Source organism: Oryctolagus cuniculus, chromosome 14 (genome assembly GCF_051225735.1).
Source record: "Oryctolagus cuniculus isolate XC-2025 breed Fujian yellow rabbit chromosome 14, ASM5122573v1, whole genome shotgun sequence".
Taxonomy (NCBI): Eukaryota; Metazoa; Chordata; class Mammalia; order Lagomorpha; family Leporidae; genus Oryctolagus; species Oryctolagus cuniculus.
In genome coordinates this window covers 71,491,403-71,517,319 of record NC_142880.1, presented here as the reverse complement: position 1 = coordinate 71,517,319, position 25,917 = coordinate 71,491,403, and the positions used below count along the sequence as shown (strand labels likewise).

The following is a 25,917-nucleotide window of genomic DNA, read 5'->3' as shown; positions in this document are numbered from 1 at the left end:
TAATTCGATTGCAACTATATGGAGAATATTGAAAAAAGCTGTTTCCTTTTTTCCCTTTTAGTTTAAAAGTATTTTTAGTGGAAAGAGGCAATATCATTTTTAGTTTGGTAATAACCTTCAATATGTAGCCCCCAGAAGCAAGATTCATCAAAAACGGTATCTAAAGCCTAATCAAGTTTTCAAAATAGTGCCCACATATACCGTACTTGTTGAACAAATTCAGATTTATTGAAAGTAAACATTTACATTGGCTACAATGGTAGAACTATTACAAAGCTGGATAAAAGAGGCTTAAGTAGCAATAGAAAGCAAGTGCGATAAAAAGTGAGTAGAGAAAATATTTGGCCTTAGTGATCTCTCTTGGCAGTATTTACATTATGTACATATTGTTAAATATTTATAATAACTCTAAGGCACCAAAGGCTATATAGCAGGTTGCAATACTATTTTGTGCACAAAAGTCAAGAAATTTCTTGTAAAGAAGGCTATATAGTTAAAGAAACATAGGCATATCTCAATGTTTACATAAAGGAGTGGCTGCATTTTTTAAAATCTCAAATGATACATTAAATATTGGGCAGATTGAGGAAATTATTTTTAGAACATTAAATTATGTTGACTATGTAAATAAGCACTATTTTTTACTGACTTGCTGGTAAATGTGTAATGTAATCTATTCTTCAACACAGCTTTTCACACTCATGGATATGTTTTGTCTAAAAACTACTTGAAATACTTTTAACCTACAAAAGTTTCTCCTAATGTTTCATAGTGTGTACAAAATCCCCAGGAAAAATTTACTGGGTAATAATATACATCAAAACTATATATAATCCAACAAAAATGTAGCAGGCATTTAAAATGCCAACAAAACACTTGAGTATTCAGGCTGCCATTCTGGGAGAGCAATTGGGTTTTTTAATGTTTAATGCTTTAGAGTGGGAAGTTTTAACTTGTGAATGGACATAAAATTGGCCTATTTAGAAAACTAATCTTAAAATGAACAAGCTAAATTTTCAACTTGAAAGCTTTTCAAGTCACTCATTGTGTTTTAACTATGTCATTTATCACTAGTGTCTGAAATATCCACGTTAAAGTATTGTAAAGGAGCAACTGACAGTATTTATGTCCAACACGTTTTTAACTGTTGAATTACTTGATGACTTCTATTTGTACACTTTTATTTATTCCTTACATTGGAACCCCAATCTACCTTAACAGTCCAGAATTTGTCTTGAGGTAGTGTTAGAATGAAGAATTCAGCAGGACACTAGAACAACATAATGCTTTTAAAATGCACTTCAAACAGCAACACGGAATTTGCATTTACTTAGATGGTACTGTCTAAGGTTGAATGGCCCTTTAAGAAATATTAAATCACTTTCCAATGAAGTTATCAAGACTCTTTAACAAGGATACTGAGTTTTTCCTTACAGCTTCCTGAAACATCATGACCTAAGATAAGTTGTGGTTTTCCATACACTTTTACCATATAAAGAACTGCTTAATTTCCTTCAGTGATATTAACTTATATATGAGCAGACTTACATATTAAGGGGGAGAAAAACTGACGAATTTAATCTCCAAATTCTTAATTTCTTCAGTGAGAAACATTTAGAGTATTAACAATAGTTTGGGTGGGTTTCTTATACAACACAGCTCTGAAAGAGCTGTAAGGATGTTACAGTTTTAAGATTAAATTTTAAATTGGAAAATCACCTCCAATTCCAAAATTTGAGTGAGATTTGTTAAACAATAAAATAAAGTTTATTCCAACATAATTAAGCCTAAGGCAATAAAAGTGCCTTACCTGAAGGCCTCTACAACATTAGATATTTGTGTATTAATATTTTTTCTTCTCAAATGTTTTATTTTATTTTTTTGTTGTTCAATGAAAAAAAGACAAATCATTTATAGTGAAATGTTTACAAAACCAGTAACACAGGAGGAGCAAGAAGAACTAATAAAGTTCTTCTTCCCCTACTTCAACATTGAAACTAAGTGACTGTCATTGCTCAGTGGGTTAATATCTAGTAGCAATGGCTACATTATTAACATAAATATTACAAAGCATCAATGGACAGATTTCAAATGAAATACAATACAATAGCAAATGTTTGGAATCATAAAATAAGCAATTAGCAAATTTTTTAATGGGCTGATTGAATCAAGGCAAGATTAAAATAGTGTCTATGCTTTTAAATTTTAAAGACCTGTGTGGATTTTGGAAGCATGGTGGTCATTTATCAGTGGCATTTATGACATCATATTCTTTAGAAATAAAAATAAGCGTCTTCATCAGTACACTAGAAGTATTCCCAGTGTTTTAAAATTCAATTGAAAGTTTGGTTCTCCTTAGAATGTTTGCTTACAAAGGTTCTGGCACAATTTTTGCAGAGAAAATCTGTCATTGTAATACAAGTCAATTAGATTATCATTAGGAGACATTTTACGTTGCCAAAGATTCCAATTGTTGTTAATATTTAGTAGTCATGGAAAGATCAACTACTTTCCATCCTTGGATAGATGAATCTACTTTTGTCTACAAGGCATTTTATTCTTATTCTTTCAAGTTGGCACCATTTTTTATTATGTCAGTTTTCCTCCCGTAAATTGTCTCTGTCAAGTCCTATTAAGTTACTCTTCTATTTCAGATTCTGATACTATATTTCTTATAGATCAAGGAACTGTTAAATACAACCATAAAGGATTTGGACAGCAGTTTTTAAAGCATGCTTGGAGGCTCTCCACAGTTTTCAGAGGTGCCTCAGTGGTCCCAGTGGCCAAATAGGTAGGGTTCTAAGTACTCCCACTCCCAAATCCTGGACTTCAAGTTTATGTCGTGTACTGGATGTGCCAAAGAATTAATGTGAAAAATAACTGTTGCTTAACGTCTTTACAACATGGGTAAAATCATTTTGGACATGTGGGAAGTCTTAGCAGGAAGAAGGAAGTGGTTCTCTTGTCCTACACCAAGTCTTCAAATAACTGCTCATACAACATTAAATTGTCTGTACCATGCTAATATTATCCCTCAATCTGGCCCTGAGTTCAGAGGCACAAGTCAGAATAGATCAACATTTTAATAGATACTATCAAAATGAATAATATCCCAACCACTCCAAGCCCATTTTTGCAGAGATAGTAGCATATCAATTTTTTACAATGTAAGAAAAACAAACCATTGGTAAATACTTCCTAAGCTGCAACCCTTAACAATGAGTATGACCTTTTTCTCCCCTTTTAAGCCAGACAAAGGGAATAAACACTGAAGTTATCACATTATACTTGTAAATGACTACACATTTTTACTTTTTCTTCCTATATAAATTAAAATCAGATATGAGCCTCAATTCAGAGTCTGAATAGAGTGGCAGACTCATTAATTAAACTGCTTTCATAAATGGCCTTATTCCAAAGACATCATGTAGGAAAACAAATACTGTCAATTAAAACTTAAAATGAGTAAGAACTCTAGGACTCAAGAAATTGAAATGACTTTGATGAGACATGCTCAGAGCTGGTCTTACTGTTCTCTATAAACTTAGGTTAAAAACTATTTTAATATAAAGAAGCTTCAAAGTTTGTCCTCTTTCTCAATATGGAAAAAATAAGCAGAGGTATTAGATAAATAAATATAAAAATGCTGGTGTCGTATAAACAATTTTTAAATGTTCCACTGCAGGAAATCAAAAATATATATTGTTTGTTTCAGTTCTTAATGGTTTTCTCTTAAACATTTGATCACCTTAATATACGTTCAGTCTACCAGGGGCACCAATGTTCCCCAAATTATGACTTTTAGGTAGCATTTTAAAAGGGTTACCTATTAACCAATGGGACATTTCTTTAAACAAACAAAAATTCTCTGAAATTATCTTCAGTGAATGAATGGTGGTAAATTTGTCTCATATCTTGGTTAATGTCCAGATGTGCTGCCTACTAAACATTATCTTCTTTCCACTGCATGATGACAGAATGGCAAAGTTGTGCTATCTCTGTTGTCAAAATCCCTATGTGTGAATATACATACATTTATGTACACTCACACATTCTGGAGTGTGTTACATCCTTTTGGGGAAAGCACTACTTCTAAGACCTAATGGTTTTTGTATATGGAAAAATAGGAGAATAGGGAACATCCCTCCCCAAACATTGACAGGTTTATACCACTAATTCTATAGTGCAGCAGAATGTGCGCACATCCAATCGCAACATCACTATTATAAAATTTTCTCAATTCTATATTGGTACCCTAAAATGTCAGTATATAATACCAAATGGCCAATTATAGAATTTAATATAAAAATATCAGCACAAAACTGTTTTTTCAATCTGTTTATTGTGTAGCAACCCAAACTTTAGTTTAAGTGCTGTTGTAATTTTATTACTAGATTCCATAACCCTACAATTGATAAACTTTAAACCATTTTGGGTATTTAATGAGATACTTAGAAATACTAAGAAAAAAAATCAGTATTCAAAGGGTTAATTTTGTTTATAATAACAATAAATTATTTTATCATCTTCTTCAGTTCAAAATCCAGCTTTGAACCCGAGGAAGGCTTTCAAATCATGTTAATTAAATGGTGGTCCTTTAACCAGTAGCAGTTTGATTACCAATTACTCGGAGGATCTCTTTATGAATGCCTCCTTCTTGTGTGTTAATATTTGCATCTCCCACCTGGCCGTCTTCATAGCTAAAATACAAAACACAGAAACATAATTCAAAATGATGACCACATTGAAAATGGGTGAGAAATACTATTTGATACCAAAAACACAGCCCAGAGAATTCAAAGCAAAGGAGCCAGTTACTTTTCAGTGGCATTTAATAATGTACCTCATTACTAAACGCAGGCCAGCCTTTCATTCTGCGTTATATCTTAATTCCCCCCTTCCCTCTGTCTTAAAGTATTTATCTCCGCTTACATAAAGCATTGCCTGAGTTAAAGGAAGCACCCGTGTCTTGGCCTTGCAAGCACTACCCACAGCAGTAGTTACGAAGCATATTGTGAAGGAACTTCCATAGCTTCTGGACTTCTCAACTGCACTCTCCTACTTCAGTCATTTCTTTTCTGCTTGGTGCCACTCACTTCATTCTTTACCACTGCCTCACTGCCACGCTCACCTTCTAACTATTACTCAGTTAAAATCAGTGTTGCATGTTTTTCTTTATCACAGGTTCCCTGCTCTACTGAGTGTGACTGTAATGCATTCTCATTTATGTTCCTACATCACAAAAGAATGCAAGCCTGCAGAATTTAGCTGTGCAGTAGAAATAAAAATATAATAATAAAGGACAGCAATTACTAAGTTCTTTAGAAAGAAATAATTACATTTTAGATGATAATTCATTTCCTCAACTAAATTTATTCAGCAGTAAGAATTTTGCAAGGATGAATTTTTCAAACTTTCATGATAATATTCAGAGTGGAATAGGCGATGAATTAATTTTACTTTATAAAAATGGCTTCAAGACAGAAGCTTTAGAGAAGTGGTAATTACTTCAAAATAGATAACCAGGGGTGTAAGCACATTGTCTCAAAGATTAATGCACGCCACTGTCTTTTCCTCACCACATTTAAACTTGCCTGAAATAGCACAATACAGGAAAATGAAAGTGACGACATACAGTAGTGACAACTCAGCTCCTTACATAATCTACTGTTTAAATGCCAAGTGATAATTCCATCTGTACCAAGTCTACACTCCTAACAAAATGACTCAGGGTTGCCTATCAATTTGGTTAACTCTCATCATAAAAGTTTGCTATGTTAGATAGACTTGGCATATCTTGGTGAGGCACTACTGGAAGCAAAAGAACAGACTATGCGATACACAGCCCAATTCCATGTATTTTCTCAGGCAATTCAACAGCAAGTACCTTGTTAAGAACCAGGAAATATTTAACATAACATAATATGATTTAAATTTTTCAAATCTAATCAGGCATTGGTGGCAAATTGTTTAAAGGTATAGCTTATTGAGTGCATAAAATATGTTAGTCTGGCTTCTATATGTCTTGCTAGGTACTGCACCAGAAAAGCTAATACGCCATCTCTGTTTTTGAATAGAGGTAGAAGAGGGAACCTGGCTGGAAGATGCAGTCCTAGGGAGATGAAAGTGTTTGACTGAGACAAACAGATTAAGCTTCTTCTGGGTTTTAGATCATGGAAAAGTAGAGGAGATTGGCAAGGAGAATGAAGTAGACAAAACCACCTGCTAGGAGATGGGGGTGAGAAGTTCAGGTCTGAAAGCGGTTGATGCTTTTTATGGCTTTCCAATCTGAGACATAATTCTTAACATGTAACTTCATTCCACATTTCCCAATTTGTGTTTTATCTATCTCCATTATTTTATTTTTGCTACATTCAACACACCTATCACATTAAATACAGGTTTACACAATGTTGGTAAGGCATGCATAATTCAAACCTGATGTTTGACCAAGACTTGTCTTCAGCATACTGTAACTTCTCATCTTAGCCTCAACCTACTGCAGTATTTTTTCAGACCCTACTATTCTACAGAAAAAAAAAAAAAAATAATACTGACAAAGGTGTCACAGCTTCCTAGTTGATGAATTCAGAAGACTTTATCTCCTAGGCTTGCAGTATATAATACAACTGACTGCTGTTTTTCTCAAAGCTGTAGAAGGTACTTTTACAAGCTTGTGGAAGGACCGGCACTGTGCCATAATGGGTTAAACCACTGCCTGCAGGGCTGGCAGCCCATACAGGGGCTGGTTCAAGCTCCACTTCCAATCCAGCTCTCTGCTAATGTGTCTTGGCAAGCAGTGAGGGATGGTCCAAGTGCTTTGGCCCCTGCATCCATGTGGGAGATACAGAAGAAGCACCTTGGGCCGGTGCCGTGGTGCAGTAGCTTAATCCTCCGCCTGTGGCGCTGGCATTCCATATGGGTGCTGGTTTAAGACAGGGCTGCTCCACTTCCAATCCAGCTCTCTGCAATGGCCTGGGAGAGCAGTAGAAGATGGCTCAAGTCCTTGGGCCCCTACACCCGCATGGGAGACCAGGAAGAAGCGTTTGGCTCCTGACTTCGGATCGGCGCAGTTCTGGCCGTTGAGGCCATTTGGAGAGTGAACCAACAGATGGAAGATCTTTCTCTCTGCCTCTCCCTCTCACTATCTGAAACTCTACCTCTCAAATAAAATAAATAAAATCTTAAAAAAAAAAAAAAAAGCAGCACCTAGATTCTGGGCTTCAGCTTGGCCCAACCCCGGCTGTTGTGGACATTTGGGGAGTGAACCAGTGGATAAAAGATCTCTCTCTGTGTCTCTCCTGCTCTGTCTCTGTAACTCTGTCTTCCAAATAAATAAAATAAATCTTTTTAAAAAACGGTTTATGAAAAATGAAATTAAAAGTTAAGTTAATTTTAGTGCAATTTTTTGAAATCCAGGCAATTTTTCATAATACATATTTTCCATGAGCTTTATAGAGACGTCTCATATTATTTCTTCATTTCCTAGTTAGCTCTTTGATTATTAATTCTTAGTATTTTTCACTGCATTCTTTTCCTTGGTCTCATTTCAATGATGGATTTACACGATTCACTTCTCATTTTTCTCTTTTTCTGATATGTACTCTCACTTATTTCAGATTCTCTCAAGTTTTATTTAAAGAGGGAAAAAGTCAAGTAGAAAGAGTTACCATTTGATGGTTCACCCCTGCTGGTTAAAATGCCTGCAATAGCTAGGGCTGGGCCAAGCCAAACCCAAGAGTCAGGAACTCAATTTGGGTCTCTCATAAAGCTCTCAGTCACTTGAGCCATCACTGCTGCCCCTCAGGGTCTACATGAACAGGAATCTAGAGTCAGGAGCCAGAGATGCATATCAAATCCACGTACTCTGAAAGGAGACACAGTTCTCTCAACCTCCCCAAATTTTAACTATCGCTCTATGCTAAAAAGAAAGTTCACATTCCTAGAACAGTATCCCCAATCCTTACATCTTTCTATAACTATAAATATCCATGAGACATCACAGTTATGGTAAAAGCTCAATTTCTGACACTAGGGAGGCTCCTTTTTCCTCTATCCTTATTTTACTTTAACTAATACCCCCTTCTAACTAACTACACACGTATGTCATCATTCTCTTTGTTTTTATTTATTTATTTGAAGGGCAGAGTTACAGAGAGGCAGAGTGAAAGAGAGAGAGAGAGAGAGAGAGAGAAAGAGAGAGAGAGAGAGGTCTTCCATCTGCTGGTTCTCTCCCCAAATGGCCACAAAGGCCATTGCTGCACCAATCCAAAGCCATGAGCCAGGAACTTCCTCTGGGTCTCCGACATGGGTGCAGGGGCCCAAGAACTTAGACCATCTTCCACTGCTTTCCCAGGCCAGAGCAGAGACCTGGATTGGAAGTGGAGCAGCCAGGACTCGAACCAGTGCCCATATGGAATTCTGGCATTGCAGGCAGTGGCTTTACCTGCTATGCCACAGGGCTGGCCCCATGTCATCATTCTTGGTACGTCCTTGTGCCTAAGTCTAGTTAGTCATTATCAAGTTCTCTTGCTTCCATTTTCTTGATTATTTCCAAGTTGTGTCTCTTCTTGTTATCATTGCCTTTGTTCAGTCTTTCATTCCCTTTCATATTAATGAGTGATTTTTAAGCTGCAGGCTACATATAACTATTAGTTTCTTATTTATTTATTTTAAAGATTTATTTTATTTATTTGAAAGAGTTAGAGAGAGAGGTAGAGACAGAGAGTGAGGTCTTCCATCCGCTGGTTCACTCCCCAGATGGCTGCAATGGCTGGAGTTGTGCCGATCTGAAGCCAGGAGCCAGGCTCCAAGCCTCCCACGTGGGTGCAGGGGCCCAAGGACTTGGGCCATCTTCTACTGCTATTCCAGGCCATACAAGAGAGCTGGATTGAAAGAGGAGCAGCTGGGACTCGAACCAGCACCCATATGGGATGCCTGCGCTTCAGGCCAGGGCATTAACCCGCTGCACCACAGCACCAGACCCAACTATCGGTTTTTGAAATTGATTTAGGTTGCCCAAACTAGCAGTTTTATGATATTAGAATAGGGAATTCTGATGTCACTACAGTTGGAAAGTATTATCTTTTTTCCAAAGTCACAATGTCAAACATTTATCTTTGTGGTGAGTAAAACTACCACTAATGGAAAAACTAGACTACTGGAACAACATAACTGATCTCTCTGTCTTTCCTGTTATGGGAACTGTTCATGACCTTGATAAGGTTATACTAAAAAAAATGACCTCTGGCTGGCACCACGGCTCACTAGGTTAATCCTCCGCCTGTGGCTCCGGCACACATGGGTTCTAGTCCCGGTTGGGACACCAGGTTCTAGTCCTAGTTGGGGTGCCGAATTCTGTCCAGGTTGCTCCTCTTCCAGTCCAGCTTTCTGCTGTGGCCTGGGAGTGCAGTGGGGGATGGCCCAGGTGCTTGGGCACTGTACCCGCATGGAAGACCAGGAGGAAGCACCTGGCTCCTGGCTTCGGATCGGCGCAGCGTGCTGGCCACAACACGCTGGCCGTGGCAGCCACTTGGGGGGTGAACCAATGGAAAAAGGAAGACCTTTCTCTCTGTCTCTCACTGTCTGACTCTGCCTGTCAAAAAAAAATTTTTTTTAATTGACCTCTACCTTACTTATTGAACAAAATTCAATGTTACCAGCTGTTCCATAATCCACACTCAAACTTCTTCTCTAACCATGTCATATTATCCTGTCACAGCCACAACACACTTCTCCCCTCCCCTCCTCTCCCCTCCCTTCCCCTCTCCCTCTCCTCCCCTCCTCTCCTCTCCTTTCCAAGAGACTGATTTATTTACTTTGAAAGGCAGTCACAAGGAGAGAGGGTGAGAGAAAGAGAGAGAGAGAGAGAGAGAGAGAGAGATCGAGAGAGAGATCTTCCATTTGCTGGTTTACTCCCCAAATGGCTGCAATGGCTGGGGCTGGACCGGGCCAAAACTAGGAACCAGGAACTTCTTCCAGGTCTCCCACATGGGCACAGAGGCCGAGGCCCAAGCAGTTGGGCCATTGTTCACTGCTTTCCCAGGTACATTAGTAGGGAGTGAATCAGAAGTAGTGTAGCTAGGACACTAACAGTGCACATATAGGATGCCATCGTCACAGGCATCCGCTTATCCTCTCTGCCACAACATTGGCCCCTACTTTCAACTAAGTGGAAAGGTTCCTTCTCCTCAAGCATTACATGCTCAGTGACACTTAACAAGATTACAAATTAACAGAGAAGAGATGCACATTCATTGAAATAACTATAGTAATTTGAGACGGAAAAAGCACAGGGTAGGCAGAGAGAGCAGAAGTGAGAATGAAAGCGTGAGTACCAGAGACCGAGAACTCAGAAGTCAGAAATTCCTAAAGAAAAATGTGTATTTTCCCGTTGTTTATGACACACAAGAAAGCCCAACAGTTCTGGGTTGAAGGACAAAATTGGTCAAAGGAATTCAAGTGCTTTTAGCTATGAAGCATATATAATAATAAAGAAAAAACCAAACCACTATTTGCCCAACTAGCAAGGTTCAGAGTGATGAGTTGCTGATGGCATTGGAATATTTGTTGTAATGGGGTATACAGAATATTTTGCAGCCACTTCTCAGGATTTCAAACACTAGGTCGCTAAGGTAACAGTAAAGCTAATTTATGTCCAGAAAGCAACCACAAAAAAAGGAAATAAAAGAAACAATTTCAACAGGGAGATGAAAATGATACATTTGATTGGGGATTTTAGTAGAAGGAAAAGTGAAAATATCTGAAAGGAGACAAAAATAATATATTCCTAGGAGTAAAAAAGATGACTAAGACTTTAATGAAAACTAAATCAATCTGTTTTAAAATACTTAAGGAAAAAATAAGACGAATGAATTCAGCTGTCTTCAAAGTCTCTTAGGTATGTTAGAAATTTCCATGATAAAGATTTTCAAGGCAGTGACAACCTTTATTCTCAAATAGATATAGCATCTTCTACAAGAGTTTTAACATTGGCACATGTAAATCTGCTTCTGTCTCACCTAATTCTGGAATCCCCAAAATATGGCATCACCAGCACTATAGAAGAGAAATTTATTGTGAACTGATGAAATACACCTCTTATCCAAAGTTCTTGTAAGACAGCCAATGCTGTAAGTACACTGTCTACTTCAGGGTGCATGTCTAAGTTCCTCATTAACTTGGACCATTCGGTGTTTTGTCATTGCTTTCATTCAATATACATGAAGTCGTTCTGTACAAGCCATTATTTGAGAATCCCATACACAGACAGAAAGAGAAGACAGCATCATACAAATAACTGTAGGACACAGCAGCCTGAGAGGAATAAAGGCAGGGCGAGTAAAGTCCTGAGCAGAGATGCCATTTCTGACTGGGACGGGAGGGAAGTGTTTGGATTAGCCCTGGAGAACAAACTAAAGGCCTTGCTGGTGAGAAAGCCGATCATCTGCCTTGCCTGAGCAAAGGTACAAGCATCGGGAATAGGATTCCAGGTTGTTTTCAGCAACAGCCTGCACATGTTTCACTTGAACAGCAGACTGTACTGGTAAATGAAGTAGGGCAGAACAGGTCTAAGCTGGGGCCAGCATTGTGATGGAGTGGGTGGGGCCATCATCTGCGATGCCGGCATCCCATATGGATACCACTTCACGTCCTGGCTGTTCCACTTCTGATCCAGCTCCCTGATAATAGCCTGGGGAAAGCAGCAGAAGATGGCCCAAGTGCTTGGGCCCTGCACCCATTTGGGAGACCTGTCGCTCCCCCTCTTCGTGGAGGAACGACACAGGACCCTGCGTTGTTCTTTTGTCTGCTCGGCCCTCCCCGGGTTTGCTGCTGGTTCTTCCCGGGTTGGCTACTGACCCTTCCACCTCCGTGGAAGGGCGGTTCCCCCTAGCCACTTTTCCCCACTTCCGCGGGGGAGCGGCATACCACCGGCCAGCTCTCTCGGGGGCTGCACAGGTGTTCCTTCAGATGTTCCCCTTAGATGTTCCTCGTGCATGTTGTCTCTCTCCTCCTTTATAGTCCTCTTCCACCAATCCCAACTCTGCTACCCACACGCCGAGTACGCTGCCCTCCTCCAATCAGGAGCAGGTCCTGCAGCTTGTCAAGTTGGTGAGAGGCAGCTGGGTAGAAGCTGTTGTCTCCTCTCCCAGCGCCATATTGTGGGAGAGCAGATGGATAGAATAAGTCTTAATTCCAGTAACTTAGTCTAGTCCGAGTTGCTCCCCACAGAGACCCAGCTGAAACCTCTGGCTCCTGAATTCAGCCTGGCCCAACCCTAGCCATTGTGATCACCTGGAGAATGAAGCAGCCGATAGATGATCTCTCTGTCTCTCCTTCTGTCTCTGTGACTCTGACTTCAAATAAATAAATAAATCTTAAAAAACAAAATAGGCAAGTCTCCTTCCCTTGTCTTTTTCTATTCTACATTACTACCCTAAAAAGCATGGGCTCTATGTTGTAGAGTACCATGTGTAACTATCAGCCCAAATGGGCAATAAACCACCAAAATACCACTTCAGGAAAATTAATGTGGTATAAATAGTATGGCTTTAAAACTTTATATTCATGAAAAGGAAGGCTATACACCAAAAGATTAAGTACAATTAATGCCAAATGTGGACAGTATGGGCAGTTTTAACTTTTCTTGATTATCTTCAATTTCTGAATCTTCAAGAGGGATCACTAATAAAATACTGGTAATGAATCCGCATCACACAAAATAGGTTGAGAGTGATGAAGAACACTAGCAAACTCTGATATATACTCTGGGGCAGAGAATGATATACTTATGGAATAAAGGTGTTAATGGCAGAAAACTGTGGGAAGATAAATGTGTGGACTTATGACTATCATGAGAAAGCAAACAGAAACCGAAGGCCACAGCTGAAGTTCAAGTCTCTTCAACATACAAAACTACTGTATAGATTGGAAAAGTTGAGAAACCAGCGAAGGGACTACAACAATGGGCTCCACTCTTATGTGCAGACTTTAAGGTATCAGAATGTGTCTGAGCACAAATACTCATCAAGTATTCATAATGTGAACATTTCCTTCATTCTGACTCACCTGCCAAGCACTGTGCTTGGGATACAAAGCCAAACAAGTCCTATGGTCACTGACTGCCAGAAGTATCCAGAGCAATGGAGAAGACCATGCAAACACATGGAGTAACCCAATGATAAAAACAGGTGCAGGGCTTTGCAAGCAACCATGGGGAAGCACAGTGAGGTCAAGGGAAGCTTCTGGGTGCAGGGAAGGCATGTGTTCAAAGAGGAACGGAATTAAACAGGTAGGTAGGAGGGGTTGGAATAAAAGACAGAACCCATAAAAAGCTAAGTGTGTGAAAATCACAGTGTCCAATTCAGGTTGTGAATGGTAACATCCTGAGGTGAGAAATGAATGGTGGGCCACAAGGCTGGGAACTAGATCACCCTGACCTCCCAAGGGAGTGATACTGACAAAAGAGCCCAGGGCTGAGAAGTCAGTTCACAGGCACTGGGACTTCATCTTACAGGCAGCAAGCAGGTGGTGAAGACTGTTAAGATTTGGGTTGGAAACAGAGAAATTTGATGTATTATAGCCTGGGAATAAAGCAAAGTTCTCTGATCCTGTTAGATCTTATTCTAATGTCACATTGAAATGCCTTCACTGGGAAGCGCTTGCATTATTCTACCCTCTAACTTTAAAAATTAGTTGTTTTCTGATGACGAAACCAATTGAATATTGTTTATCTTTCATCAAATCATGATTAAAGATTTTTCTCTTTAATGATTATTATACAGTTCTGATCCTACAAATCCTTCCTCTTTTTTTCCCCCAAGAAACCTTTATTTGAGAAATATAGACTTCATGCATTTCATAAGTACAACCTTAGGAATATAGTGATTCGTCCCACAAGTACCCACCCTGTCATCCACACTCCCACCCCTCTTCCTCCTCCCTCTCCGATTCCCAGTTCTAGTCTCTACTAAGATCTATTTTCAATTAACTTCATACACAGAAGACCAGCTCTATACTAAGTGAAGAGTTCAACAATTTGCAAAAAATTAACACTCTTATATATGACGTCAATGATCACTCGAGGTTCTTGATATGAGCTGCCTAGGCTATGGAAGCCTTTTGAATCCACAAACTCCTTTAATGTTTAGAAAAGGCCATAAGCAAAGTGGAAGATCTCGCCTCCCTTCAGAGAAAAATACATCCTTCTTTGATGACCACTTCTTTTCACTGGGGTACTTGCTTTAGTCTCTGAAACTCAGTGGGCTTTGGCCCAGCCCAGACCTGGAGAGTGAATCAGTGGATTGAATCAATCAAAATCCCTCTCTCTCTCCTCTCCCTCTCTTTGTTTCTCTTCCTTAAAATATTTTAAGTGCTAAAAAATAAAAATTTCTTGCTTTCAATTTATTCTGAGAAACCAGTCTATTTCCTAAAATTGTATCCTTAATTTTTCTCTTATTTTGTGTGTTTACTTGTTGGAAAGAATGTAATTAGGATGCTAAATAACTGTTATTATCTCAACGCTGGAAATCAGACTAGTATGGAAGTTATTTTAATTTTTAATATGGATAAAAAAGAAAACCATATTAATTCATATCCTAGTCTTCAGGCAAAGCCTCTAACAACAGGGATGACGTAATCTTAAGAAAGTTAAAGTTAAAATAAAAACAGAAATTGAATTTTTGTCTGATCACTCACTTCGTTCTCATCAATGTATTCCCTACCTAGATGCTACCACTCATTAGGGAGGCACACAAGGAGAATTCTGTGATTCTATCTTTTATACAGCAAGAAACTCATGGCTGTAATTTGAGTGTACATTAATCAGTGAATAGTTTCTCGCCTTTGATGTGTTTTGAATTTGATCAGTTTTCCTTAATGAATCTCGGCTCTCCTGAGGGTGCAGAGAAAAAAGAAGAAACCTCATTTGTGTGTATAAAGCAATGGAAATTATTATCTTAATACAATTTTTTCCTTTGTATTATTTGGGAAAAATCTGAGTATAATGAAAGTATTTTCTCTTATTTTTTCATGTAGTTTTTCATCAACTCTTTTCTTGTAGGAGAATTTTCTGTATAACACAAAACAAAAACAAAAAACTTTAAAAGAACAGAAAATCAGTTTTTCATAATACAGACATCCTTTTCTCTAGTAAATATCCCTGGTCTGCAATACAGGTGTATATCACCACAGGTGCATTTTACATATAACGTGAAATTTCAAGTGAAATAACACGAGAAGTGGAATCATTTACTTAACTATCTCAGGCTGTATACTTAGTTCACAACATTTGAATTTTGCCAAGATTTACTGATTAGATGACAGGCTAAGGAAAATACTTTGGCGTTACTTTCCCATCAAGATCTCAAGGTCATTCAATGAAATAACTTTGCAGTTAGAGGTTTCCCTTTGGAAGGCCAAGCTTTTTAACAGTTAATAGAAGATAAGACGGTAAAAAAAAGGGGGGGCGGATATTTAATGATTCCTTCAGCACTACATTGTGCTAAATTAATCCTCATGCAGGACTGTGAACAGGATGTGCAAACAGCTTCCCTGGGAGCGTCCAGATTCTCTTCCCTCTCTGCCTTCACTCTGCCCGAGGAGGCAGACCTGCTTCAGCTTGTCAGTTTGCTTCCTTGCCCTCTGGCATCTGGGAGCATTTTGCCAATGAGGAATCCCAGCTGGACTGCTTCCTCTTTTATCCCATGGGACCAGAGGACACAGAACAGCCCAGATGCTACCAGAACCAAGTTACCACACTAGACCTGTGGTTCCCTTAAAACCATATCCTTGCATATAATCTAGTGGGAGATGATATAAATTATTATATTTTCATGGCCATTTGTTTCCTGTTGTATTCTGACTGATACTTAGAGAGAAATTATACACCTTGGCTAAAGTCAACTTATTGGTTACTACTGAGTCAGGATTCAAGGTGCATGATCAAAAGTGGGGTTCTATAAATTTTACTCATTGCTGAAACTGATAGCACATTAAATGTATATCGTTAGAAAAACAGTGTTCAGGGGCTGGCATTGTGGAGTAGCAGGTAAAGCCACCGCCTGCAATAAATGCTAGCATCCCTCATGGGTGCTGGTTTGTGTCCTGACTGCTCCACTTCGGATCCAGCTCCCTGCTGATGGCCTGGGAAAAGCAGCAGAAGTGATCAAAAAATAATGTGGTCACCACTAACTCATTTGTGGAGAAGACAGTGATATACAAATTTGAGCATTTATACTTACACAAAAAAGAATCGTGTGCAGACATGATCAGTATTTGGGACAACCCATATCTCTCCATGCTTGTGCAGGTCAGGTGAGGTGATCACTGTATAAGTCAAGATAAAATTAAAAAAACAATGAAAAGAAATCCCAGTCCTTTCCAAGCAATTGTACCCCTTCTCTTGAAAGCTAAATCTACAAAATGCACAAATGAACATATGAAAAACATTTAACCTTATTAGCTATCCAGAAAATCATGAATAAAAGCCATGAAAAGTCATGGACCACTTTTTTGCCTGAATAACAACTGGAAGGAATAGTATTAGTTAGGAAATCACTTGAGTATTATCAAGAGCAAATAGATCCTAACTTGAGGACAGCAATTTAGCATCCTACATAACTGTCAAGTGTTGGAAGTTTAAAAAATGTTTGACATTGGCTATTGAAACTTCTTCTAACAGAAGAATCAAAAAATGAATTTTTAGCCAAAATCAAATTTTAAGGCAAGAACAAAGTGTGCATGATCAGGCAAATCACCTATCAATTTTTCTGTCCTAAGTTCAGAATGGAGGGTAACATCTTTGGAAAAAGAAAAGATATCTATTGAAGTACCTTCTTACTGTTTGGTTCTCTTTCAAATATTTCAATATCCAAATACTACATTTAGAAGAAGATAGCACCTTAACAAAAGAGGTAAGCACTAGCTGATCAGAAAGATGTAATTTAATGTTCTGAACTATCTGCCAGGAATAAAACACAAAATACCAATTTGGTGAACTGGTTTTAAACTTCGTGATCTTTATTATGCTTGTTTTCCATTTGTGCCGTTCAAGATGGGAAGAAGGAAAAATGTTTTCATGATTCTACCACAAGTGCTCTATAGGAATATGCAGATTCTTAAATGCAGACAAGATGGAGAGGAAACACTATGAGGTTTGCAAAGCTTTCAACTTACCTTCACATAAGGCTATGCACTTTAAGTTACGGCTTTGCAAGAACTGGGACTGCTGTCCTTTTTTCTGTGACTAAATTCCAAAAGAATTTAAAAGTTAGAGTCAAAGTGGGGCAGTAATTCTAGTGAAAAAATTGCTTATCATTAAAAAAGAAGCCTCTATGATGGTTCAAGAAAAAAAGCCTAACAAAACTAGCAATCAATATTCTTGCACTCTCTTAACATCAAGTTTTCTGCAGTATCAATTTCTGTACATAATGATTATTTGAATTACTCTCAAGTGAACTAAAAATGCTAAATTATAGCTCACAGTCTTACATCATAGAATTAAAATTCAAAGTTATTATTATTATTATTGGAAGACTGATCTCTTCATTTCAATGTAAACAAAATTAAATGGGCACGACGTTTTCAAAAATTAAAATCAATTATTCCAGACTATCTAACTATCCAAAATCAACCCACTTTTATAGCATTATTTACTAAGCTACAGGGTTTCAGAAACACCTCACAAAGTAAATCTGGAGTAAATCTTTAATTTGTGTTGTTAGTTATTAAATTTATATATTTTTAAAAGTCACATTATTTATCAGATTGATTTCTGATTTGCCTGGAATATGCTCGTTTTCTCTGAAACATGAGATGTCTGCTCACTCTTCTCTCTACCTGGATCCGCTTTTCTCCCGGCAAGTCGAGCACATGGTGCAAGCGTTCACCATCCAGAGGTCTTGAGTCAAGATCCCCTTCTCAGAGGATCCTTTCCTAACCACAATCATCCCAGTACCCTCATCCACCCTACAGCATTAAACATCCCTTTTCCCTGATTTATTTTTCCATAATATTTGCCATCATCTAGAAATATACCTAAAAAATATTTAATTTGCCCATATCCCCTCCACAGAATCTATGATCCAAAAGAACTGCAATATTTGTTTTTTTTTCTGCTGTACCCAATGCCAATAAGAGTCTCTAGTATTACAGTATGAGATCAAGAAATATCAGTTTAATAATTATTTTAGAGATGCAATTTGGGGTGAGTTTTATTCCTTTATTAGTAATGGCCACTTAAAAATTTATTGCAGAGTTTAACAGCCTGAGAGTTTATCAAAGTCCCGCTGGCTAATGAGACCACAGTTCACTAATTCGACACAGTCATTTGAACTGCTACAATACCTGTGATGCGCTGCTGCTTTTACTGCTTGAAGCTGGCTCATCCTTGGCTGACACCTTCTGCTTCTTGTTCATCCCTGACAACATCAGCAAAACAACAATTTAGGGACCAGGGTGTATGGTGCAACTTAAAGTACAATCCATTCTACAGAAGGAAGTTCGACTTTAGTAAAAGGTTTGACGGTACTGGATCACAGTGGACTCCCAAAGGAGCATCTCTCCTGCCTTCTTTACCTACAGTGGGAGCTCAGCAGGCTTCGGAAGACCTAAGTGGGTTAGGAAGTTGAAATCTCACTTTAATTTTCTTTGTGATGAAACTAGGGATAGGAATCTTTTTGCATAAAATTAATATAACTAGAAAAATTATTCTTAAAACTTGGCTTTACAAGGCTTTTGGAACCTAACTTTCATTCTTACCAACTGGTTGACAGAAGGGTAAGGGGAAGGAGGGAATACGCCTGTTTATCAATGTGCAAGGAAGGGTTATCTAACTCCTTACAAGGCAAGCACTGTTGGAAAGGTACAGAGGTGAGTGGAGTCAGGCTGAGCAACAGGCCAGGGATTTCCAACTTGCAGCCTGTGGGGGAGGGAGGCAAAGGGTATCATATGTAGGGCGGCTTCTCTGCTTTCCAACCCTTACATTTTCAGCCTCAAAATCAGAAGCTATTTCTGTCTGTGGCCGTGACTTCTCACAATTTCTTCAGATCCAAAGCCAGCCCTTTAAGAATTCAAGGGGCATTTGGGTTGTTTATTGCAGCTCAATTCACAATAGCTAAGACCTGGAACCAACCCAAATGCCCATCAACAGCAGACTGGATAAAGAAATTATGGGACATGTACTCTATTGAATACTATACAGCAGTCAAAAACAACGAAACCCAGTCATTTGCAACAAGATGGAGGTATTTGGAAAACATCATGCTGAGTGAATTAAGCCAGTCCCAAAGGGACAAATATCACATGTTCTCCCTGATTGGCGACAACTAACTGAGCACCAAAGGGGAAACTTGTTGAAGTGAAATGGACACCGTGAGAAACAGTGACTTGATCAGCTCTTGTCCTGATGGTTGATGTACAATGTAATACTTTATCCATTTTAGTATTTTGTTTTTGTTCTAGTACCATTGGTTGAACTCTGTAATTAACAAACAATTATTCTTAGGTGTTTAAATTTTAACTGAAAAGTGATCCCTGTTAGGAATTTGTAAAACATCATGTTGAGTGAAATAAGCCAATCCCAAAGGGACAAATACCACTTGTTCTCCTTGATAGGTGACAACTAACTAAGCACCAAAAAGGAAACCTGTTAAAGTGAAATGAACACTATGAGAAACAGTGACTTGATCAGCCCTCACCCTGACTGTTGATGAGCAGCTTAATATGTTATCCCTCTTAGTATTTTTTTGTTTGTTCTACTTAATACTTTTGGTTGAATACTGTAATCAATACACAATTCCTCTTAAGTGCTGAAACTTAACTGAAAAGTGATCGCTGTTAAATATAAGAGTGGGAAGAAGAGAGGGAAGATGTGCAATTCGGGACATGCTCAAGCTGACTTGCCTCAAACGGTGGAGTTAGAAACATACCAGGGGATTCGAATTCAATCCCATCGAGGTGGCATGTACCAATGCCATCTCACTAGTCCAAGTGATAATTTCTGTTCACAATTGATCGTAATGATAGGACTAAGAACCAAAGGGATCACATAAACAAGAATAGTGTCTGCAAATACTAGCTGATAGAATCAAAAAGGGAGAGAATGATCCAACATGGGAAGTGAGATACTCAGCAGACTCATAGAATGGCAAATGTCCTAACAGCACTCTGGCCTCAGAATCAGCCCTAAAGGCATTCCGATCTTGCTGAAATGCCCATGAGAGTATTTCAGGCATGGAAAGCCAAGACACTCTGGGGAAAAAAAAAAAAAAAAAACCTAAATGAAAGATCTCCACGAGTGAGATCCCAATGGAAAGAACGGGTCATCAAAGAAGGAGGTACCTTTCTCTGAAGGGAGGAGAGAACTTCCACTTTGACCATGGCCTTGTCTAATTATGATCAGAGTCGGTGAACTCAGGGGGCTTCCATAGCCTTGGCAGCTCATGACAAGAGCCTAGGGTGATTACTGAGGCCATAAACAAGAGTGTCAATTTGTTAAGTCAACAACAGGAGTCACTGTGCACTTACTCCTCATGTAGGATCTTTGTCCTTAGTGTGCTGTACATTGAGATTTAATGCTATAACTAGTACTCAAACAGTATTTTTCACTTTATGTTTCTGTGTGGGAGCAAACTTGAAATTTTTACTTAATGTACGCTAAACTGATCTTCTGTATATAAAGAGAAATGAAAATGAATCTAGATGTGAATGGAAGGGGAGAGGGAGTGGGAAAGGGGAGGGTTGCGGGTGGGAGGGACGTTATGGGGGGGAAGCCATTGTAATCCATATTCTGTACTTTGGAAATTTATATTCATTAAATAAAAGTTAAAAAAAAGAATGCAATGAAAGCTATGGACTCTCTCTCATATAAATGCACAAACACAAAATTTTACATCCATTCACACAGTTTGTAACTCCCCACAATCCTTTCTATGAGTCCATCTAAGAGTCTACACAACCAGTAGAAGAGGAAGAAAATCACAGTACTTGATGATTTGTGCATTTTTCTCCTTATCCACACTGAGGATCTATTTAAAGTGACTTTTTAATAATTTATTTTGTGCCATTTTTGTAAGACTTATAGTCTGATTTTAATTGTTTTCTCCTTTGTACTATGTTATTTTTTTTATTTGACAGGTAGTGTTACAGACAGTGAGAGAGAGAGAGAAAGGTCTTCCTTCCATTGGTTCACCCCCCTCCCCAAATGGCCGCTACGGCTGGAGCTACGCCAATCTGAAGCCAGGAGCCAGGCGCTTCTTCCTGGTCTCCCACACGGGTGCAGGGGCCCAAGCACTTGGGTCATCCTCCACAGAGGAGAGCTGGACAGGAAGAGGAGCAACGGGGACTAGAACCTGGCACCCTTATGGGATGCCAGTGCTACAGGCGGAGGATTAACCAAGTGAGCCATGGCACTGGCCCTTGTACTATTTTATTTTATTTCTTATCTTTGCACTTTTTGGTATTTATTTTCTACTGATATTTTGGACTACTGGTATTTTCAAAAATCATGGCAACTATATTTTTCAACCCATATGCACTGCAATAATGTGACCTGTCTCTATTTCATTAGGAGATGAAGTTTTTTAACTCTCTAATTATTCAATATGGAAAGACTCATGTCTGTTTTGACCAGTGATCCTTGCAGGAGATGGCATCATGTGACTTCTGAATCTGGGTCAAAAATTGTCATACCAAATCCATCTGATGCTCTTAGCGCACTGGAAAGATTCAGGTAAGAAATCCAACAATCCTGGGTTCAGCACATTGGACAGGGCACACACAGGGGCCTGGAGTGATTAGTTCATTTCCACCAAGTGACCTTGCCTATGAATTAGGATATCTAGCACTTGCTAGTGCAGCCCTGCTGCCAACCTAGTTTCTCTGCATGGGCACTTTGAGGGGCAAAAGAACCACCTACTCAGCTCCTATCTCAGATTCCACACCCAAAGGATCTATGTGCATACCAGAGTTGTTGTTTCTTCTTAAGGTTGAGGTGATTGGTTACACGGCAGCAATTCAATTATCATCAGGATATATGCTCTTATAATTTCTCATTATGTATTTTCTATCTAGCTTTTCTTCTTTGTAAACTATTAAACTTTTAATTTTTAAAAAAGTCACTCTCCATCAGCATTTTAATGCAGTTCTGTCATCATTATTATTTTCTTTTGGCAACATGCCAATTTTACTCTCCCATCACTGAAAAACAACTAGCTATGGTTGAAAGAGCATGAACACTGCCAAACAATTTAAGACTGGTAGGTATGCTTGAGGTTCACCTATCATTAGATGTTTCAAAGTGTTCTGTTTTATACATGAGGATGTAAGACTTATCATTTGGGCACCATGTACACAGTATCCCCTGAAATTGTATAATGTTATCATATATATATAACCACATGCATACACTCAGACACACACACATACACACATGAGCACTTATGCAAAACAAATGACATATGTAGGTTTATAAATATTAAAGCATTCAAACGTGTAAAGGATGGGCTGGGACCGATGTGAAGTGGGGAAAGCCGCCAACTGCCATGCCAGCATCCCATATAGGTGCCAGTTCAAGACCTGACTGCTCCACTTCGAATGCAGCTCCCTGATAATGACCTGGGAAAGAAGCAGCAGATGGCCCAAGTGCTTGAGCGCCTGCGCCCCTTGTGGGAGACCCGGATAAAGTTCCTGGCTCTTAGCTTCAGCCTGGCCCAGCCCTGGCCATTGTAGCCATTTGGGAAGTGAACCAGCAGATGGAAGACCTCTCTCTTTGCCTCTCTCTCTCTCTCTCTCTCTCTCTCTCTCTGTGACCCTGACTTTCAAATAAATAATCTTTAAAAAATAAAGTATAAAGGAAAATACACTAAACCCAAGGAAATTATGGAAACTTTTCATTTTCTACTCTTGAAATTCTGTGTTTAAGACTGAATTGCTTTACAATGAGCATAAATACTCATACTTAGAACAGGTTAACTGTTAGATAAATCACAATGATCATTGCAAAACATACAAAAATTTAAAAATGCAAGAATAAATTATCACAAATTCCACCACCCAATGCTTATTACTTATCTACTTGGTGATAACCCTTATCATTCTGACCTTACCAAGGTCACCCTCAGGACATGCTTTCAATTTACTCCAAAATATTTTTCCCACCACCTCACCAAAATATTAACAAGCAGTTGTCAATAAGTTGGATGACTTAGGAATTTTCTTCTATTTCGAAGAAACAAACAAGCTCAACATTTTTTAATGGAGTGAATAAGAATCCAAAGATAAGAAGCTGACATGACATGGAATTACATAAGTTGAAATCATTGTGTATGTATTCTTTTCGATTGCCATACATAATGCTTGGCATGTACTATATTCTTAGTGCCTATTTGTGGAGGCCATAAATGTAGACATAGTGAAATAAATTAATTTTTAGTTAACAAAACATATTTCATCTCACATAACAGGAGAAGTATTATAAAATCATTCAGACATCTGAGCTTTGCTTTTGCCTCTGACATGAATCAAATGAATTTAATACAAATAGATCTAATAAACTCCAGTCACTTGATAGAACATTGTGCCTAGAGTATGTAACAATAAAAAAGAACAAAGGCCTAATAAATTTGAAGTTGGAAATGAAATACAGGATTACCTGAGTAACCAAATGATATGCTTGACATTGGACTAAGATAGATTCCACTTCCATACATTGCACCGTGGAGCTAAAATGGGAAGACACAGGGAGAGAGAGGTCAGTCAATGGTTTAAGTGTTAATATTTTACAACAGAAGGCAATTAATTTCACGTTGGAACATTAAGTCTTAGAAAAATGATAGTGTTCCTCTTCCAAGGCCTACATTGAAAATGGTACTAATATCCTTGTACTTAAAATTCACAATGAGTTGATATGTGAAAAATGATAGCTAGAAGAAAAAGGATTCTTGATAAATGTTTTCCACATTACCAGAGACAAAGAGAGTCACTTATTAGAAAGTATCCTAGTTGTTTTTAACTTAGTGAATCTAAAATTCTAAAATCAAAACTTGCTGAAATACACAATGAGGCATTTTGTTTAGAATCCAGATGCTAGTATGTAAACAGTGTCTTTCTCAGATTTTTAGTATATAGCACTAAGCTACAAGGAGTTTTGTTAACATCTCTAACCAGTCTAAGAAACTACTCAGAACCAGTGTAATTTTTTCTTACCATCTTCACGTTCTAGGCCCCTACGTCCTATTTGTATGGACTGAACACTAATGGATTACTACATTAATGGAATTTGCATTTAACTCTGTCCTCTCTAAGGCCACTGTGTTGTGACGTCCAGCACAGGTGACTGAGCTGCATATATTCGGATTTCCTTATGCTGTCAGATAAAAATTCAGCTGTGTGCATGAAGTGGGATACACAAGAGAAGGGCATAAACAAAGACGAGGAACAGACCCCTAACAACCTTCCCACAGCAAGAACTGCAATGGAGTTGAAAAGCAGGAATGGGATGGCTTTTTTGGTACTTAACCTCTGCTTTGAAAATTCCTACATAATCTTTTCTAAAAGCATTCATATTGAGGCACAGTACCCCAGAAATGCATTTTGGACTAACAGAAGGCCTTCAAAGATATTACCTTGTGCATGCTAATGTTTTCCTATTTAAGTTCAAAGTGTGATTTTTTTTATTGTGTACTTATAGAGAACTCAACTTTCTGTTTTTCATGGTGTACAGATAATTTCTGGGCATAGCTGTAGAACAATTCTGCCTGATTTATTTTCTAGAAAAATATTTAGGTCTCTAGGAAATCCTGCTGAATATTTTGAAGCTCACATGCTTCTGCCTTTGCAGGTGAAAGTGTAACACCAGGTTTGTTTACTGCACCTCAGTATTGAAGAATAACCAGCTCTTGTTAAAGCACTGAGAAAATTCACCTGCAGTCGTGTATTAGAAGCAACCACCAGACCATTCCTCAGTATGGAGTGCCAGTTTTCAATGTGTGACCCACTGAAAAAAAGGAGAGGTAGGAACAAGCAGAACCAGCAAGTCAATGTCATGTTGTCAAAGGGTAGTAAACCATGATGCCGTCTGCAAATTCTGTTTCCACGCCAAGTGACCAATAGTGGGCTAGTCAACACTAATGGCCAACTACCCAAAGAGAACATTTCCTTCCCACACATTTCTGGAACACTGCGTGGAACATGTCCCCAGGAACACTAAGCCATACTCACTGAAATGCAAAGGTGCTTCCAAAGAGTTTTTTAGCAGCTCTGAAATTGGATTCTTTGGCTGGTGGACTGCTAAGGAGAAGAAATTGATGTGGAGTGTGCATGAACTTCAATTGCTGTCATTTGAAAACAAAACAAAACAAAACAACGAAAGAATGTCAAATGTAACATACAATTGGGCTGATGACAATTTCAAATTTTACTGGTTTAAAAAGTATGTTCCTGCTTTTTAAGATTTTTATTACTGAATTCCTTAAGTATACACTAGCCATTTAACTGAGGAAACTGGAGTTTGCTAAGCAGAGAAGTTAGTGAGGTTTTAAAATGGTAAACATTATCATTATGCTATATTTGCATGTATTTATAACACTAGAAATTGACTATATTCAAATATAATTTCCCTCTTTTGTCATGGAAATAAATTACAAAGGAATTTTTTGGATTAACAGCTTGACAAAATTTCCTGATTGTTTATCTTTTACCTGGGAATATACTTATAGAGGAATACAGTACAGAATTGTATTATACATAAGAATCTCACCCTTAGAGATTTATAGACAGAAAGATGGATTTTAGATACTGTTAGGACATGATTAAAGCCAAAATCTGAGTCCATTAGCTTTCCTATTCTTTGAGATTACTAGGCAGATAAGTGTATCATGAGACAATATTTTTTCAGATATAAAAAAAAAGGGAAAGGTG

The 25,917-nt window shown here is 38.3% G+C and overlaps 1 protein-coding gene across 4 annotated transcripts in view; it reads right to left on the bottom strand.

Annotated features, from left to right (window-relative positions):
* Positions 1 to 206: 206 nt before the first annotated feature.
* Positions 207 to 25,917, bottom strand: part of PARP8 (poly(ADP-ribose) polymerase family member 8) — a 195,870-nt gene continuing 170,159 nt past the window's right edge. For all 4 annotated transcript variants that reach the window (XM_008262187.5, XM_089313164.1, XM_089313167.1 and 1 more), the window contains 7 exons: positions 25,219 to 25,331; positions 24,922 to 24,994; positions 23,651 to 23,720; positions 18,346 to 18,419; positions 17,176 to 17,245; positions 16,242 to 16,326; positions 207 to 4,700 (listed from right to left, as the gene is read on the bottom strand). In XM_008262187.5, coding sequence (XP_008260409.1) covers positions 4,598 to 4,700; positions 16,242 to 16,326; positions 17,176 to 17,245; positions 18,346 to 18,419; positions 23,651 to 23,720; positions 24,922 to 24,994; positions 25,219 to 25,331 — 588 coding nt within the window. In that variant the 3' untranslated portion in view covers positions 207 to 4,597. The remainder of the gene's footprint in view (positions 4,701 to 16,241; positions 16,327 to 17,175; positions 17,246 to 18,345; positions 18,420 to 23,650; positions 23,721 to 24,921; positions 24,995 to 25,218; positions 25,332 to 25,917) is intronic.